The following is a 13,471-nucleotide window of genomic DNA, read 5'->3' as shown; positions in this document are numbered from 1 at the left end:
TCTCGTGATCTTGAGAAAAGAATCTCTGTTTTCTCAAGAGTAATTTGTTTTCTCCAGAAAAACATCAGAGACAATGTGTGCGGGGGAAAACGTCTGCTCTTGGCTTCCGTGCAAATCTGCTCAACCAGAGGCGAGACTGCGCTATTTACGTCCACATAAAGTCCCATTTCGATGCAACTGAAGCTTCTCTCTGCAGGAATACACCATTGACGTATTCTTCCGTCAAAGCTGGAAAGATGAAAGGCTTTGCTTCAAAGGCCCGATGGAGATGCTGGCCCTGAATAACCTGCTGGCCAGCAACATCTGGACCCCCGACACGTTCTTCCTCAACGGGAAAAAGTCCATTGCGCACAACATGACCACGCCCAACAAGCTGCTGCGGCTGAAAGACGACGGGACGCTCCTCTACACCATGAGGTGGGCTCTCAGGCTGCCGTCCCGCCGCCGCACCAGTGGCTGCGTTTCGACCGCAAACGTGCTCAGAAGCTTGTCGATATTCTGATAACAAGGAAAAAACGCAATTTTGCAAATGCAGTGATTCCATTGAATAAGAGCCGCAACTACAATCCCACGTAAACTAGTTTGTTCAGTCGATAAGTCATTAAAAACCACAATGTGCCATCATCCTCCTACCACTTCTTGTTGTCTTCTTTGTGGTTTGCGCCAGTGGAACATCTGTTTTTTGATCATGTGATTAGTGTGATGCGAAGAAAGTGTTTGCATTGCAGTTTCACAAGATAAACCTCATCCCAGCACCAAAGCTTACTGAAAAACAAGTTTTTTTCTAAATTGATTCGTTTCCATCAAGCAGATTTATTTTTGAAATTTCAAATTGCGCCACCATGTGGTCAATGGAAAGGCAGCTACTGTTTTTTTTTTCTTCAAATCAGGCTTTGCACTTCACAAGACCAGCTGCGCTTTCATTCAACATGAAGTCGCACAATTTCGCATTTTGAAATAAAATTTTCTCAATGGAAACACTTCAATTTCGGGAAAAAAATTGTTGATGAACAGTTTTGCCTCTAGTATGAGGCGGTTTTGTGGCCGTATTGAAATTGGTTTATTTAGCGAAACTGCAATGGAGACTGTTTTTTCACATCAAACGAGACACACGATCAACAACCGGATGTTGCCACTGAAGAAGACGAAGAAGACGAAGAAGACGACGACAGGAAGCAGGTGGAGGTTGATGGCACTGCATGATTTTTAATGACGTATCATGTGGACAAACTTATTAATAGTGTTTCTTACTTAACGGCAACACCACAAACGTGAAATTGTGGTGTTGTTTTGACATTAGCAGAAAATCGACAACGTTTGTTTCACACGTTTGTCACGGAAACGCAGCTATTGATTCGTTAGAGTTGAGTGAAACATGTTGTGTAATCCAATTAGCATCAGAGGTTTATGACTAAAACCTCTACCTGCTGCTTCTTTGCATTGAGTGTTTTTTTTTTTTTTTGAGCACCGCTGCACTGAAAACAGCCCACACACTCGTTTCCGTCGACCCGGCACTGACGCATCATTGTGTTTGTCCCCGTACTCTGAACTGGGCGGTCAGGCGAATTTTAAATGTTTGCTTTGACCCTCCTCACTCTCTGTAGCTCCACTATAGTTACCTTTTTAACACACAGATATATATATATATATATATATATATATATATATATATATATATATATATATATATATATATATATATATATACATTTTTTCTTTTCTTCATATTGCTCTGGAAACTCAGAAGCAGTCAGAAATACAATCCTTCGGAAAATAATTATTTTATTTATTTAACAGATCAACACAAACTAGCATTTAGCCATGAATTAGAGAGGAAAACAAAGCATGGTTTCAAAAACTCTTACGCTTAAAATCTTCACTTATCTTTGTTCCTCCTTACTCCGATGCTGCAAACTAAAGTCCGACGCAACTAATTTTCCTTCAGAATATTTGCAATATAGACTGAAAGTTTTATCACAATATTATTTGGTACTAGTGTGATAACAATAAAAATGACGACAAGAACTATTTATTACTTTTTTTTAAAAGTTACTCATAGCAAATATAGCCTCATAAATACAAATACTGCTCTTGAAAAAGATACCAATGCTTCTTTAGGACACCACACATGTAGACGTGTGATTTGTATCCCTAAACGACACATAATAACTGCATTTAATCATATTTTCAAATTTATTAATATCTATTTATTCTCTCATTGTACAGAAAATAGTAAAACTTACCATTTCAATAATACAGACAGTTGTTGTTTTTTTTAACAACATTAGTTTGGAGTTTATCATGAAAACCACACAACTTAACCTATCAGGTTAAGAAATTTATCACTAGAAGTGATCAACTGTATCATACACCAATAATTCAGAAGTCAATTTATTAGTAAATAGTCTCGATAAAAAGACTTTCCCTCTGAAGGCCTTTGAGGTTTGTTAGCGAACATTTGTGAACAAGAAGTATCAGTTTTTACAAAGCTTGTCAAGCAAGTCCACACCACACTTTTCAGATTTTATTTGTCAAAAACCCCCCAGAAAACCACATATTCCTTCCACTTCGCCGTTACACGCCATTTTGTGTTGGTCTGGCACATAAAGTCAGAATAAAACGTATCGATCTGACAAACGGTGAAACGATTTGATGGGTATGGACGCTGTGAATGTGTTGTTGGATTTATGAAGGCTTTATACAAACACAACTAAGCCTGTCACAATAAGTAATACATCAATGAATCGCATTGTATCGTAAAACGAGCCGAATAATTTACATTTGCATGATTCATGTTTTTTTTTTTTTTTACCAAAAACTGGATAAAGAAAGTGTCCAGTTTGGTGCTTTGATCTCAACTTGCCCGTTTTATTTCTGAAGGACAGTTTTCTTTACAGATACCTCCTCATTCTATAAAGTCTTCTGTTATTTGTTGTTTCTCTTCATTTATTTTAGATATTCAAAATACCTTCCAGGTCCAGTGTTAAATGTTTATTATAATTTAAGGTTTTATCGATTCTTGAGAATGTGTGCTTGCATTATTGCAGCATTACCACTATATCACTTGAAAATGGCCTCAAAACAACAATATTGCCGTTTATTGTGATAACGACTGGGACAACTTAGCGTCCGGCAGAATTTGTTATTGTGACAGGCCTAAGCACAACAGCGCCGTACATAGCGCTGCGCTCCAACCTCCCCCAGCTTTAATAAGCATCAATAATAATAGAAGTTGAGGCATAGTTAATACAAGTGTCACTCAGATCCACTTGCATTTCAGTGTTGGGTCATCATCATCCTTTCAGAACCAGAAATCGACTAAGTCAAACATTAACTTCGGGAAGCATGAGCAGATGAAATGGGCTGCGTGTCAAAAATGACGACTGACTCCCCCCTCCCCCCTCCCTTCATATTTTCACTACATTTTTGCCAGTGAGGCAATCGAGAACAAATGAGCTCACGATGGGCCATTAAAGGGTTTGTGTTCTGGGAACGAGGTTATTACAGAAACATCGGACGCGTGCATTACTCTCTTCTTTCCTGCTTCAGAGAGCAAAATACCGTCGTCTGCAGAGCCGTGACTGCTCTGGCTTGAAAATCTCTCTCTAAGGAAACATACAGTTCCAGTTGATGCCGTGCAACACCTTCCACTACACGCCGTGTGTATATCAACAGAAATTGCACTTTTTGTTTGTAATTCTGTCTCCCGTAGTAGTGTGCTCTGTTTTGATTGGTTATGGGGGCTCTTTTTTTTTAGGCCGGTTCTGGACGTATGACTAATGGAAGCTGATTCATTCCAATCACTCAGAGTTGAAATATTAATTTTGCACATTTAAAGCGACATGGTAATATTTCTGCACTGCTAACTTTGTGAAGACGAAATTAAACAGCAGCTTTCTGTCTTCACTTCAGACTCCGACTTTACAATCAGCCTCAGAGGCGATGAGAGCACCGTGTTTGTGCTTCGAATAATTAAAAGTCTTTATGTCCTAAGGTCACAAAATAGCAAATTTGGCACATTTCAACCAAGTTCCCTATCTTACAAATATCAAACCATGAGGTAGTAAAGGGCATTCAATTGTCTTCCCTTTAAAAACATCAAACTGGTTCTGAAGCTGCTGCTGGCTGGTTGGTGCCTGTATTGATAAAGTCTGTAAAAGTCCTTCAGATTAGAAGTTTGACTTGAAAAGCTTGGGACTACTCTTCTGTCCCCAAGGCTCAATACTTGATCTACAGTTATGTTCATTTCATATGTTTCCCATAGCAGCTATCACTTCAGTCTCGTGTTACATCGTGCTGCCGATCCAGTCTTGTATGTCTTTTAAACAGCCACTGTTCAATAAGTTCATCTTAATCCACTTCATTCAAAGACTCAGTTTCTAATCATCCCTATTATCTAAATTTCAGCAAAACAGGATTAATGGTTATCGTTCCACCTGATATTTAATCCAACATCAGCTGAGCTGTTGTCGCTTTCTATGCATCCACCACGTCCGGTGTTCAAAACCTGAGCATAATTTTTGGTTACAACCTCTAAGACGTAAAATCCATTGCGCTGTTTCTGTCATGGCAAACACACACACAGCTTTCGCATGCCAAATCAGAGAAAAATCCAACAAAATAAGGAAGTTTGGTTCACCTTTAGGTATAATTTTCAGATTTGTAAAAATTCATCTCTTCCGACCGTCATCTGTTAAAGTGTAAACACAATGGGCTCCAGAGACGCAAGAGAGACTCATGTATAATGGCGACATTAAGCTGAAAGGTCACTCAGCCAGGTTGAAGCCGTCACTACAAAAGCAACATAAAAAGCTAGAAAACGGTTAGATAATGCACTCAGAAGTAAAACCGATTGTCAGAAGACCTGATGCTCTGATGAAGCTGATATTAAATTTCTGAAATGATTGATGATTCTAAGCATCCTGCTACATAGTTGCAAAGTGGCTTATTGACACAAAAGTCAATGTTTTTGACAGGGCATCAAAAATCCATGATCTCAAGCAAACTGTGGTGAGAAGCTGGTGGAAGGATACCAGAATGTTGAAACCCAAGTCATACAGATTAACGGAAAATGCTGCCAATTACTGAGAGAATGTATGTAATGCGAAAAGCTTCTGAAATTTTCTGTCAACGTTCTGGCATTTAGGAATTTGAAATACTTTTTGTAATTCTAAATGAGCTAAAAAAAAATTAAGATCAAACTTTTCATCTGATTTGGTATCAAACAGTATCTGATTTCAACAGTATATTTCACATTTTTTATGCTTCCAGTGGAGTTCTGAAATAATTTTAAATGACCAGAGCTCACCTATAAATTAATAACCGGTCTGGTATCAGAATATCTATAAAATCCCTTAACTAAACATCTAGTTTCTTACGCTCTCTGTTGTTTAAGTCAGTCACATCCATCCTTCCATCCGTCCATCCATCCATCCATCCATCCATCCATCCATAAGTGCTATGTGAAAAAGTATCCAGCCCCCTTTTCTCATGCGTATCATGTATAATGTTCTTACTGCTTCACGATTGTGTACCACTTTGTGTTGGTCTTTCACATAAAATTACATTAAAATATATTTATGCTTCTGGTTGTAATGTGACAAAATCTAGAAAAGTACGAGGGGTGTGAATACTTTTGCAAGCCGCTGTATTTTTGACCCGCATTCGGGCGCGCGGAGGTCTCCAGCACACCAGAAACTGCAGCTGTTCACGACGCAGCCAGCAGAGGGCGGCATTGCACAAGGCTTGGAGTTCATTTATTTTCTTTCCACAGATAGGTGGCGTCTTTTTTCCACCCTATGAAACTCCACACCCCCAGAGCTGCATCAGCCTATTATTTGTAGCTGTACAAAAGTTCCTCTGGTGGTTATTTATTGCTACCGAGTAGAAAAATAAGGATTATTTCTCTATAGTTTTACACAGTGTGTTTATATATATATTTCAGAGAAAAACAAGGTCATTATTATAAGAAAAAAAAAAGTCATGTCACATCTCTGCGCAGTTTCTGAATCTGGGTGTTGGGCTTCCTCTTTCAGGCTCACCATCTCAGCAGAATGCCCCATGCAGCTGGAAGATTTCCCCATGGATGCCCACGCCTGTCCCCTTAAGTTCGGAAGCTGTAAGTTAACACACCTCCTGCCACACACACACACACACACGCACACCCACACACACATGGTGAGCAACTGCTTCTTTACAGGATGAAGGAAAGGAAAAGAAACATAAGCCATAGCTGGATGCATGAAGACAGTCGAACAGGAGCTGATTTGACATTGCTTCGGTTTCGGGGTCTTTATCAGCGCAGAGGTGCTGCTCTGCACGTGATGCAGCTCAGAGTGTTTGACAGCCCTCATCCCTCAGGTGCAGAGCTGCTGTGGTGGTGCAGGAGACAACCATTTAGACTCTGACACACTCCTCCTGATTAAGCCATTAATCAACATGTCAGCGCTGCGGCCCGGCCTCCTTCGTTATCCCACCTCACCTCTGTTTACTGCAGGAAACACGTCATGCTTCTCCCACACGTTGCTGCATCAAAACTGCAAGCTTTAAGTGACGGTTAAGGAATTTGAAGTGGAAGAAAAATGATACCTTTTTTTGTCTTTTTTACAAATGAAATCTGAAGGAATGGCATTCAGAATTGTAATTACAGCAGCGGGTCCTTTAGGGTGTGACTCTACCAGCCTTCCACATCTAAAAAAATGTTAATTCGTGCACATTTTTCCTTTTCAAAAAGGTCAAAACCAGTCAGATTAGAGACTCTCTGAAAAAAATTTCATAGGTTCTCTCAGTTGGACTTTGACTGAGCCATGAATAAGCTTTGAACTAACCATAACGATGAAGTTAAAGGTAGTCAAAAAATTTTTTTATCTCTTTTGCTATGAAAAATGCAAAAACGATTCTCAAAACACGATATTTAAATGAAAAACATTAGACTCTGTAAATCATTTTTAGATGTATGCTAGGCACGGCCCAAGCCTCTTTTTATTTTATTTTATTTTTTTTTTATTGAAACCCTCAGATTTAGTCTACAAGCTAAAATAGCATCTCAGTGCTAAACATGTCTCAGCAGCGCAGACGTCACCCAACGCTAATGTCAGCGTCTACACTCCGAGTTTCCAAAGAAGATCCATGAATGATGGGGAGTTCCTGAAACACCTGAAAGCTGATTGGGTTTCAAGCGCACTGTGCGCCGCTCTGATGGTTGACAAACCTAAATGACAAATTTGAAACAAATATCTTTGTTGTTGAGCGCACATGTTTATTTACTCGATCATTTAGCAGCAAAAAAAAATTGTTTTTAACTGAAAATATTGCTTACTTTGTCAAAATATGGTTTTGGATTAAAATGTAATGAATTACGGATGGTAAGGACAGAGCCTATGCTTGTTGTTATTCAACATTTTAAATAAGTACCTTCTCTTAGTGCCTTCACGTGACCACCTGTGTTTTCTCATCTAAATGGATTCATTTAGCTTTAATTACTTCTTATACATTTTATGATAAATGTGGTTTTTGTGTTCTTAATCGTGTTCTTGTTTTGTCTTTATTATTTGTAGAGATTGCTTTTTTTTAATTGACAATATTAGCGCAGTGACGTCATTTTGACCTTGTTTGCATAACCTTTGCTTTTAACAAGATAAACTGAGCAAATTGTCCAAAATGTCCTTTAGGCAAATTCTGGCACATTTACAGAAACGCCAGTTAATGTGTGATGTCCCTACCAAATAAAGTAAATTAAATTATCCAAGACACTCTTTCTGTAAACAAACATATACACACACACTCACACAATGGAAGCATAAAGAGCCTTCCACTCGACCTTTAAACTTCCAGTCGTACACTTTGCAACATCTCCTCGGTTCGATCCACAAAGCTCCAAAACAATCTGGGAAGTTCCTGCCTGGGAGGCTTAAGACGATCATTTAAGGTGTTCCCTGCCTCTGACGTGTGGAGGGTGATCCCGGGCCTCACAGGAATAGCATCACACCACATTTATCCCCTTCCACGCCCACTTTGGTCACCTCCACCCACAGCTGATGCCACGCGGCGGCGGGGATAATTGGGACAGCCAACCGAGGCTCCTTTTCACTCTCTCTGTAACGCCGCCGGCGAGACCCCTCATCACGCCGCCTTTGCTCTTCATCTTAACTTTAAGCACACAGGGCTTTGCCCTGGTGGACGTTAGAGCCAGTCTGGCTGTAATTTCTGATGGATTACTGTCAATTCAGTTCACTTTATCCCAGTTGTTTCCAGCTCATCCAGGAGGTTTATGGTTCTTATAGGGAAAGACGGGATGACAACAGTAAAAGAGACTTCTCAGTTAGAAAATTGAATTTGCGCAATCTGTGTGTAGTGGATTGGATTGTAAATGGACTGAACTGCACTGTATATAATTGGATTTGAATTAAACCCGTTTCCCTTTTTCGTATGTCGCCCTGAGGTGACTTTTACCGTAATTTGGTACCGCTTCAGCCGATCTGAACTCACCGAATGCATTTCCATCCAGCGGGTTTTTAACATCTCAAGTCTACGCATGACGCTCTTGAAAGAAATTTGATTCCGTTTTGATTTCCCAATTAACAATCAGAAACTGACATAATTTTCATTCATTTATGTACAGTACAGACCAAAAGTTTGGACACACCTTCTAATTCAATGGGTTTTCTTTATTTTCATGACTATTTATAAGGCAATAAATCCCACTTATTAACCTGACAGGGCACACCTATGAAGTGAAAACCATTTCAGGTGACTACCTCTTGAAGCTCATCAAGAAAATGCAGAGTGTGTGCAAAGCAGTAATCACAGCAAAAGGTTGCTACTTTGAAGAAACTAGAATATAAGGGCTATTTTCAGTTGTTTTACACTTTTTTGTTTAGTGCATATTTCCACATGTGTTATTCATAGTTTGATGCCTTCAGTGTGAATCTACAATGTCAATAGTCATGAAAATAAAGGAAACTCATTGAATTAAAAGGTGTGTCCAAACTTTTGGTCTGTACTGTAGGTGTTTGTCATTTTCATCAGAACAGTGGATAAACACGGAGTTAAAGTTAATTCTGAGCACAGCGACTTGCAAATTGACCTGTATCGCATTTTGTCCCATCACAAAACAAAAACATCAAGGTATCAAACTTTGATTCTATATGATAGACCAACAAAAACTTGTGCCTAACTGTAAACCCTAAAAAGTTTGGAGTACATATGTATTTAGCCCCACATTTCAACAATTTGCCTTCAAACTAAATTCAGCTGTTCTGTGAAGGCTTCAAAAGTTCACCAACAGCATCCAAAAGACTTTGGCGCTTGAAGGGAGAAATCTGAGGTAAAATGTTACAGAACAATGTTCAAGCAGTCAACCAAAAACTGGAAGAGTTTGACACAAGTACAAGCCCAACAAGACATGGCGGTCCACCTAAACGGGCAGGTGGAGCATTAGTCAGAAAGGCAGCAAAGAGGACCAAGATAATGACCAGGACGACTTATAGAAATCCACAGATCAGGTGAGAAAATCAACTGAAAGGACAATTATAAGTGGCGTGTTTCACAGATCTGGCATTTCTAAAAAAAACAAGCAGCAGATTGAAAGTCGTCGTCTTAAGCAAGTTGTAAGATTTTGCAGACATTTCAAAGAAGGCATTTGTGTGTGCTTGACATCAAACGCTGTACATCATCCTAAAGGCTACACAGTGTGGCATGGTGGTGGCAGCATCATGAAGCAGGTCAGAGATAACGCGTCGATTGGTGGAACTAAGAGCAATCCTGGAAGAAAGTAGTTTATTGTTGCAAAAGACCCTGAACATTACACACAGACCCACAATGTACTGGCTTGGATTAAGGCATATTCGTGAGCGAGACAGATAGATGGGTAGAAAGACGTGCAAGACACTATAAGCTGCATTCACAGCAATATTCACTACATTTATACCTTGCAGCTTTGAGATAAGTGTACACTCTGATACATTAAAGGTGGGGACCAACATGTCTTGTCACAAGACGTCTTGCATTGGCCATAAAAGGACGTGTAAGATAAACTTTGAGCACAGATACCTCGGCAATCTGCGGTTGTGTAGCTGTAAAATTTGCTTGGCCGTATATTCTGTTTCCTCAAACTCCATTAACCTCAGCTAATCCTTTGACCTAATGGACAGCACTCACCCAGGAGCTCAAGGCTTTCAAAGCAAAAGTAGACCTGTCCTTTGGCGCTGAGTTAATCACCTTTCATGGACTGAACTCTGCCTCTATCCCCCTCATTCTCTTCCTGCTGTAACTTGTGTCTCTCAAACTACCTAGTGATTTATAAGGCAGAGTTTGAGAGGCATAGAAGTGCTTGGCTCCAAACATATTGTGAGGAATACTTCCATTTACATCAAATTTTAGTGTCGTGGTTCATTTTAGTTGACGCTAATTATTCCCTCTTAGTCTGCACATAAGAAGGTAGCTGAGGGAAGAAAATAAATCTAACACACATGAAACGCAACTCGAGTACTGATCTGCCTCTACCTGCTGGTAGCTAAAGTCTGTCCTACATTAAAATAGTCCCTCGCAAAAGTATTCGAACCCTGGAGTCCTTTACCATTGTGTCGGTTTACAACCACAGACTTAATGTTTTATTTAAAGTTTATTTACAGATGAACACAAAGTAACACATAATGGTAAAGTAGAAGAATTGTTTGTTTTTTTGGGGGGGGGGGGGGGTTTACACACAAAAAAGTGAAACGTCTTACTAATATATAGAGCAATGGAAGGAGCATAGCTAAACTTCAAAACCTACAAAAACTGATGGGCCGGGCAGGGAGAACATTATTCACAGAAGGAGAAAAGAGACTCAGAGTTACCTGAGTCTCTTGGATGATAAATTGTCCCAGTAATTATTGCATTAACAATAATGTTGTTGTACTGAGGCCATTTTAAAGTAATTTGGTGCAATGATGCAAGTCGTTTCTCTCGAAGACCAAAAGACTTTTGACCCCCCCCCCCCCCCCCCCCAAAAAAAAAAAACTTCACTAATTTTGTAAAGAATACTTAAAAATTAAACTGGAAGATATTTTAAATATATCATATAAAACACAGCAACCTAAAATAATAACTAAAGTGGAAACTAAAACCACTAACAAAGCCAGAAATAAAACGCATTGTGAAATCTCAGTATAAACAACATTGACCTTTGATAATATCTAGTTCATTTTAATTTATCATGCACTTAATTGATTAATTGCTTATTGAGACAGGCTTATGTCAGAGATCCACAAAACCGGTGAGTGTATCTGTTGGCTTAACTTTTTGCGTCTGCCCTTTACAGCACAATGGCAAGAAGAAAGCCACTGTTGAAAGAAAACCATGTGAAGTTAATTTACAACAAAGGAAGCATGTAGAAGATGAGAGCAAAGGCAGGCAACAAACAAAGTGCTGCGTTTTGCACATCACCACAGCATGTCATTCTCACAGCGAAGTATGGTGGGGAAAGCATCATGAGTGGAGGAAGCTTTTCTTAAACAGAAGCAGGGAAGCTGGTCAGCGTTGAAGGGCAGATGGGTTGACCTTGACTGTATGTAATCAACTTGCATGTTTAAGGTCAGTGCCTTGACCTAAATCCAATATAGAATTTGTTACAAGACCTGGCAACAATCATGATAGACCAGCTTTCTGTTGGTGTCCAATGTACATTTATGACATATAAATTTTAAGGCAGATGATTAAACACAAGAACGGTGCCAAAGTAGTGAATAGGATGGAAATATTACGGATGCATTGCTCAGGAAACAAACCAAAACTTGTATTCTTTTATTATAGCATCCAAAGAGTGATTTCCCCCCAAATAAAGATTAGTATTAGCTATATGCTATGTTCCTACCATTACAAAGTTGCTTGGAGACTTTATGTCTCCATAAAGTAGTTCAAACAGGCTAGGTATCACAGTAGTTAAACATGCTAAACTACTATAAACCTAGCATGTTTAAAGTAGCTTAAACAGGCCAGGTAGCCCAGTGACATGAGACGCTTTTTATAAGTTCTGCTCATTAACGTAGCACTGCTCTGAATAACTGGTGTAACTGGTAAACCTATCCTGTAAGCTGTTATACCATTAAAGCTTTGGCTTTTAGAAATAACATAAAGCTGGTAAATAGGCAACTTTTTACATTATTTGGGACAGCTAACAATAGAGCTAGCTGCATCCTGATAGCTTAACAAAAGGTTTCCGGAAGCAACTTATACAGAGGGGTTTTTTTCTTTTATAAGGTTTGTATTCTTTATGAGGAAAATTAGAAGGAGAAAAAAATATCAGCTGTCTTTGTCACTTACAGAAGGCAAATTGTTTCCATCAGGATGTCAGCACGTTAACATGGCAGTACGACTCTGCTGCCATGAAATATAACATGGAGAAAATGTAAGACAGACATTTATCCTCCAGTGAGGGCTAAATATGTCACATTTGTGGCTCTCAAGCTGTGATACAGGAACCATTGGTGGTAGTTGAAATGCTTAACTGATTTAATATTGTAAAAATAACCATATTTATGTTTATATTGTACATATTTCTTACATTGTTTGCACTGTTTTGGAGCTGACTTTAATCTCATTGGTCATGTATACAGTGACAAATAATAAATTCAAAATTCTAACATTTTAGAATTTAGCTTTACTTATTAACTGTTTAAATGCAAGTGAATTAACTGTGATGGCAAACAACTTGGCAGGAGGAGCAAAAAAGAGGAGTTGTTTAAGCGTCATCATTGCTTCAGAAATCTTTCAGGAGTTACTGTGTTCCTGAAAGACATTAGTTCCTGAACCTAACTTAGAGTTTAAATTTAGTTCATTTTGAGAACAAAATCTAACCAGGAGCATGTGTTGGTGGCAACTAATTACGTTTAAGGTTGTCATATCAAGCCTAACTTAATCTAATTTAACCTCCCATGTTTTATGTTGTCATTTGCTAAATGATATGATTATTGAGCATGCTAAGGGCTATTAGCGATGCAAGCAAAAACCAATTTATATCTTTGTAACTTTGCCTTCAGACACTGCAGCAACGCCTCACAGAATGAAATATTTCGCAAGGTAAATCTTCAAAACTGAGGCTAACACAGGTGTTATATGCAAGGGAGCCATATTGGATTTTCAGATTGGAGAGTTGAGATCGGAATTTATCCCTAACGAACCTCTGATTTACTTTTCCAATTTAAAACCTGGAAATGTCCATTTGTGAGTAAAAATGGATTGCTTAATTAACTGCATAATTTAAATTATTATTATTTTTTTTTCTCCGAAGAGTTTTTGCGGCGCTAGTGGCTCGTATTTTTTCCACAGTAGGCAGACAGGAAGGAGGGTGAGGAGAGGGGGGAAGACATGCGGCAAAGGTCGTCGGGACCGGGAGTCGAACCCGCGACGTCCGCGTCGAGGACTAAGGCCTCCAAACGTGGGGCGTGCTAACCCCCTGCGCCACCACAGCACGCCCCTAACTGCATAATTT

The 13,471-nt window shown here is 39.2% G+C and overlaps 1 protein-coding gene across 3 annotated transcripts in view; it reads left to right on the top strand.

Annotated features, from left to right (window-relative positions):
- gabra5 (gamma-aminobutyric acid type A receptor subunit alpha5) overlaps nucleotides 1-13,471 on the top strand; it is a 35,147-nt gene that overhangs the window by 4,569 nt on the left and 17,107 nt on the right. For all 3 annotated transcript variants that reach the window (XM_032572434.1, XM_032572436.1, XM_032572435.1), the window contains 2 exons: nucleotides 197-417; nucleotides 6,036-6,118. In XM_032572434.1, coding sequence (XP_032428325.1) covers nucleotides 197-417; nucleotides 6,036-6,118 — 304 coding nt within the window. The remainder of the gene's footprint in view (nucleotides 1-196; nucleotides 418-6,035; nucleotides 6,119-13,471) is intronic.

This window comes from Xiphophorus hellerii, chromosome 9 (genome assembly GCF_003331165.1).
Source record: "Xiphophorus hellerii strain 12219 chromosome 9, Xiphophorus_hellerii-4.1, whole genome shotgun sequence".
NCBI classification, from domain to species: Eukaryota; Metazoa; Chordata; class Actinopteri; order Cyprinodontiformes; family Poeciliidae; genus Xiphophorus; species Xiphophorus hellerii.
This window is presented reverse-complemented; position numbering and strand designations above follow the sequence as displayed.